This window comes from Cyprinodon variegatus, unplaced genomic scaffold (assembly GCF_000732505.1).
Source record: "Cyprinodon variegatus isolate N-32 unplaced genomic scaffold, C_variegatus-1.0 Scaffold1140, whole genome shotgun sequence".
In the NCBI taxonomy this organism is placed as follows: Eukaryota; Metazoa; Chordata; class Actinopteri; order Cyprinodontiformes; family Cyprinodontidae; genus Cyprinodon; species Cyprinodon variegatus.
This window is the reverse complement of record NW_015151593.1, coordinates 84,334-89,841: the sequence shown is the minus strand read 5'-3', so window position 1 is coordinate 89,841 and position 5,508 is coordinate 84,334. Positions and strand designations below refer to the sequence as shown.

Genomic DNA, 5,508 nt, shown 5'->3' with positions numbered 1-5,508 from the left:
GCCAGAGGTCAACCTCTGCCACCGGGGATAGAGTCTCGCGGCCAGAGGTCGAGCCCCGCGACCAGAGGTCAACCTCTGCCACCGGGGATAGAGTCTCGCGGCCAGAGGTCGAGCCCCGCGACCAGAGGTCAACCTCTGCCACCGGGGATAGAGTCTCGCGGCCAGAGGTCGAGCCTCGCGACCAGAGGTCAACCTCTGCCACCGGGGGTCGAGTCTCGTGGCCAGAGGTCGACCTCTGCCACTGGGGGTCGAGTCTCGCGGCCAGAGGTCGAGCCCTGCGGCCAGAGGTCAACCTCTGCCGCCAGGGGTCGAGTCTCGTGGCCAGAGGTCGACTACTGCCACCAGGGGTCGAGTCTCGCGGCCAGAGGTCGAGCCCCGCGACCAGAGGTCAACCTCTGCGGCCAGAGGTCAACCTCTGCCACTGGGGGTCGAGTCTCGCGGCCAGAGGTCGAGCCCCGCGACCAGAGGTCAACCTCTGCNTCTCGCGGCCAGAGGTCGAGCCCCGCGACCAGAGGTCAACCTCTGCCGCCAGGGGTCGAGTCTCGCGGCCAGGGGTTGACCTCCAACCTCCGTGGCTGGCGGTTGACCTCTGCGGCCTTCAGCCCAGACAGCAGGGTTTCAGGATGAACTCCCACCTGTGCGATCCTGGTCTTCTTCTGCTGGAACTGACAGAGGCGGAGAATTCGCGCGCCGGACTCGTCGTTAAACTGCTGCTGGAAAGGATGCAGGAGCTGCATCTGCTCGCCAAAACTAGAAACAACAAGTTACACTCTGAATGATTTATCCTCCTGACTGGGCCAATATCACATCATTTCTGAGTGAATGCAGCAGCATGAAAAGGCAGAAGCTGTGGAGTCACCTGCACACAGACACCTGTCCCACCTCCAGCAGGGTGAGGGCGTTGATGATCACAGACAGCGACTCAAACGCCAGCTGTAGGACAGGAGAGGATCCGTTAGAAGCAGAACTTTATGGGTTTCCATGACTAAGATGTTTCAGAGGTTACTGCACCCCCCTCCCTTCAGCCCCCTCCTCAGGCCTCCTACCTGCTTGGAGTGGTTGTCCACCATGCTGGAGGAGTCGTCCACTGCCAGACAGATCTGGTACTCTCTCTTGCTGGGCTTGGTCCTTCTCAGCCAGATCTTGTCTTTGCGGAACTGGCTGGCGATGTACGGGATGACCTTCCGCATGTTCAGACGCTTCCCTGTGCGGTAATCCCCCCTGAGGAGAGGCCACACACACATAATCATCATCGGTGGGGGTGGGGCACGTCAATGTGAAGCGGCTGTCTGAGGTCTGACCTGAGCTTGGCGGCCTGCGTGGGTTCCAGGATGAGGCGGAGCTGCTCGCAGAGCTGCTGCGACAGAGCCGAGGTCAGAGTCTGGTACCGGAGCCACATGGAGGCTGCTGCTGCCTCCTGGGAACAAGCACGACATCAGGGTCCAGTCTGACATCACATCCTCTCCAGGATCAGAGGCATCCTAAATGTTTCACACTCTACTCACCTCCTCCTGAGAACCCGGAGCTAGTCTCCTCCAGGACTCCAGCTGCAGCTCCATCTCCCTCCTCAGCTCCTCTGGGTCTCGCTCTGGTTTCTGCAGGAGGAAAATCGGCCGTTAGAGGCTCAGCCTGCTGGACGGACGCCGTTTCAAACCCGGGCCTCATCCTACCTGCACCGGGTGCAGCAGGAGCTCAGGAACAGTATGGATGCTGGATTCTCTGCCTCTTTCAGCTCGCTCCTCCTCTACAGGTTGATGTTGTCGGTCCTTCGGCCTCTCGTCTTCCTCATCCTGCTGCTGCGCCTCCATTTCTCCGCCCTCCACACCTGCAGACCAATGAGGACGTAGAAGCGGGTTACTGGAGGGAGACGCAGCCACCAATGAAAAATAAGAACAACAGAAACCTTTCTGGGAGAACTTGGCAGCGTCCAGGCGGTCAGGCTTCAGCTCCTCTACGTCAGCAGATTTCAGCTGTTCCTCGTGGTCCTCCGTTTCCATGGCGACATCCTCCTCCTCCTCCTGGTCCCTCTGAGGTCCTGCTGCCTTTTCTTGCTCCGCACTGGCGACATCTGAAAGCGGTTATCAGAGCGGTTATTGGGTATCGGAGGCGGATCAGGACGCCGGCAGTGAGGCAGACCACCGACCGTAAGTCTGCGCGTCGTACGCCGCCTCTCCATCTTTGATGTGTTCGTACAGCTCTGACTCCTGCTGGCCTTCGGTCTGCCTGTTCTCCGTGCGCTCCTGGCTGCCCTCCACCGTACGCAGGCGCTTGCTGACGCGCTCGTTGTAGTCGCCCGTGGACCGTTCCTTATCTGCTCGGCCGGGTTTCCTCTTGTAGCTCTGAGAAGGGACGGCGTGACGAGATCGTTTCAGAGGAAAAGAACCGAAAGGTGAACTAACGAGAAGCGCCGCAGCAGCCGTACCTGCGTCTTGCTCCGAGTCTGTGTCTGTGAGGCCATCCTGGCCGTCAGCTTGGACTGGTGGCCCTCTGATTGGCTGGCGTCAGCCGCTCCACTGCCATGCTCCTAGAGGGGGTGGGGGGGAGCAGTCAGTAATCATCCAGGAGGGAAACCAAAGCCACAGACCTGGATCCTCCGTTACCTCCTTGGCCTGGTCTCTCTCTGAAGCCGCCCCCGCCAGCTCCACCGCCGCCTCGCTCTGAATGTTCTCCTCTCCAGTCTGACCGTCCGCGCTGTGCTCCTTCCTCTCAGCAGAAGCAGGCTCCTCGTCGTCCCCTTCCTCCTCCTCCTCCTCCTCCTCCTGTTCCGCCTGATGGAGCAAACGGAGCTGAGTTAACGGTTCCTGTGATCTTCACAGATTCACAAACATCCGTTCACATCCAGACCTTCGCTTTATCTCCGCCGTCCTTCGGTGCAGTCGCCTCCTCTCTTTCTTCCCGTCCCTCCTTATCCTCCTCCCCCTCCTTTTCTTCCTCCTCATCAGCAGCCTCCTCCTCTCCTGATACCTTCTCCTGTCCTTTCTCCTCCTCCTCCTCCTCAGTCTGTGGCTCCTCCTCTCTGGGGTTCTCCTCCATCTCAGTGTCTCCCGGCTCCTCTTCCTCTCCATCTTTCTGTTCTCCTTCTTTCTCCTCCGGTTCCGGGGCTTTGTCAGCGATATCTAACGGGTTCTCCTCTGAAAAGTCCAAAACCAGAATCAGAGTTTGTGGAAAGATGGAATTCAAGCTCCTGTCAGACCTTGATGATTTAGACCAGCATCTGCCTGACGTACGGAAAACCTGCTAAAAACGCTGGAATACGTTTTGTTAAAGTTATGAGCACACTGAAACAAGTCGACAGTTCCAGGTCAGGTATCTGATGGTCGTCATCCGTTCAGTGTCAGTTCTTCATCAGTCGTGGCGTCTAGCTGATCCTAAACCTCTGAGTAACTTCTGCGTAACTTATCCAGAACTTCTCTCCAAGCATATCAAGGTATCTGACGTGTTCCAGACGAGCGCTGAACGTGTTTCTAACTTCCAGCTACTGTATAATGGCGTATTGGCAGCGTTTTGGTATAAAGGGGGTTCACAGGAGGAAACCGTCAGTTCTCCTCCAGACTTCATCCCCATCATAGGGTGAGCCAGAAGGTGAGGGTGATGGATCCTCCCTGCGTTCACGCCCACCACCAACACACTTCCTAGCAGACATGACGCTCAATCTGATGACATCAAAAGCTTTCTTTTTCTTTCTTCTTTTTTTTTTTTTTGCCGGGTGGTAAACAGCAGCTGGGTTAATACTGCGATCAAAGACATCATTTTATGCAGACTGGGCGCCTCCTGAGGGAAGCATCTTTAATTGATGCTTCCTAATGCCCATAAAATGATGCTTGTCCATTATTTCATGGGCATTATGCTGCCGTGCGTTATGCAGAAGTTAGGCTGTCGTTGGACAGAAGTTCTGGAATCATTATGAATACTCTATGTATACGACAAAAATAGAAAAAATCCATAGAAAGTTCAGCGTATGGCAGCGTTTTAGGAGATTCTGGGACGTCAGGCAGATAAATCAGCACAGTGTGACAGGAGTCTCACAATTTATGTGTTTGGAGGCTGTTTTAAAAGAGTTGAAACACAGAAGAAGAAGAAGAGCTTCCAGAGAGGATTTCATTTAGTTCATTTAACTGGTACCTTCAGGGGAAACCATCAGACATGCGCAACAAAAAAACCACGATGGAAGCCATACTAAACTGGACACACAGCTCCAGTTTAGAGCATCGGTCTGAACAGTTGGGGTTAAGATCAGCTGATAAAAGTTGTTTTTTTCCTGATCTGCTCAGGAAGCAGCAGGAAACGTTGATCAGCAGCAGCCCTTACCATCTCCCTCGCACTCCTCATCCTCTCCAGCCTCTTCATCCTGGTCCAGGTTGAGGTCCTCTGGCAGATCCATGGCCTCTGGCTCCGGTCTCTTGTCCTGCTGACCGTGGAAGGGGTCCACCTCATTCTCATCAAACTCTCTCTGCGAAAAGGAAGACCTCAGATATTAGTTATTGTCTCTAAACCCAGAATGAGATCTCTGGAGATCTACCAGATATTTGGAAGGTTTCATGATTTGATTCTCTAGTGGAGTTTCTCCTCAGATCTAAAGTCACCTGATCTCCTTGCTCGTGGATCTTCTCCGCCTCCTCCTCACACATCTGTTCATCCTCCTCCTGGCTCTTCTTCTTCTCCATGTTGGACTCTGCTGCATCCAAGTTGTCGTCCTTGGCAACCAGTTCGGATTCTCCCTGAGAAATCGTCATAGAAGGCGACGGTTAGTGCTTCCTCCTGGAAAAACCAGCGTTCCCATCATCTTCATCCCAGGAGGAACCCTGCTGAGCGGTACCTGATCCATGCCCTGTCCAGACTCCTCTTCCTTATCACTCCCCTCTTCCTCATCATCTTCATCATCACCCCACATTCTCTCGTCCAAAGTGTCCGTCTGACCTTCTCCCAGGTCTCCCATCTTTTTATCCAGCTCCTCTTTATCCTCCTCCTCAGACTCCTCTTCCTCACCTGTAAAGCATCCAGAGAAGCTTTGGGTCATTGATCTGAGCGGGGAAACACTAACATCTAAACAGAGAGAAGGTCAAAGGTTACACCAGCAGACTTCTGGCCCTCAGCTCCACTCACCGGCTTCATTCTGCTCTCCATCATGCACCCGTCCATCAAAGTCTTCAGACATTTCAATGGCATTGTCTTCACTCTTGATGTTTTCTTTATCCTGCTGCTCCTCCTTCTCCACCCCCTCCTGGAAGGTGTCCTCCACCTGGAGGGAAAGGTCAGAGGTTAGCAGTCTGTATCACAGGTGTAACTTTCTGAAGGACTGGTGTGGACATGTCCCCACAGACTTTGGCCGGGTGGGGACAGTCCCCACCAATAATCTCTGCTTTTTTCCGCTCATTTATTTTAGCCAAAGGTAACAGAGGTTGGGTGCAGCTATTTGTGTTCAGAGTATTTGAGTCAGTGTTTTATTTCCTCCTCTCTCCCACTGCTCCTGTGTCCCTCCTCTTAGTGTTACATCATCCGATCTGTCGC

At 54.3% G+C, this 5,508-nt stretch overlaps 1 protein-coding gene across 1 annotated transcript in view; it reads right to left on the bottom strand.

The window, feature by feature from the left end:
* mdn1 (midasin AAA ATPase 1) overlaps nucleotides 1-5,508 on the bottom strand; it is a 74,855-nt gene that overhangs the window by 2,226 nt on the left and 67,121 nt on the right. The window contains 15 exon segments of the mRNA XM_015400729.1: nucleotides 636-750; nucleotides 860-933; nucleotides 1,047-1,221; nucleotides 1,302-1,417; nucleotides 1,506-1,595; nucleotides 1,671-1,825; nucleotides 1,904-2,068; nucleotides 2,144-2,339; nucleotides 2,423-2,524; nucleotides 2,601-2,768; nucleotides 2,845-3,131; nucleotides 4,309-4,450; nucleotides 4,584-4,718; nucleotides 4,817-4,986; nucleotides 5,104-5,239. Coding sequence (XP_015256215.1) covers nucleotides 636-750; nucleotides 860-933; nucleotides 1,047-1,221; nucleotides 1,302-1,417; nucleotides 1,506-1,595; nucleotides 1,671-1,825; nucleotides 1,904-2,068; nucleotides 2,144-2,339; nucleotides 2,423-2,524; nucleotides 2,601-2,768; nucleotides 2,845-3,131; nucleotides 4,309-4,450; nucleotides 4,584-4,718; nucleotides 4,817-4,986; nucleotides 5,104-5,239 — 2,226 coding nt within the window.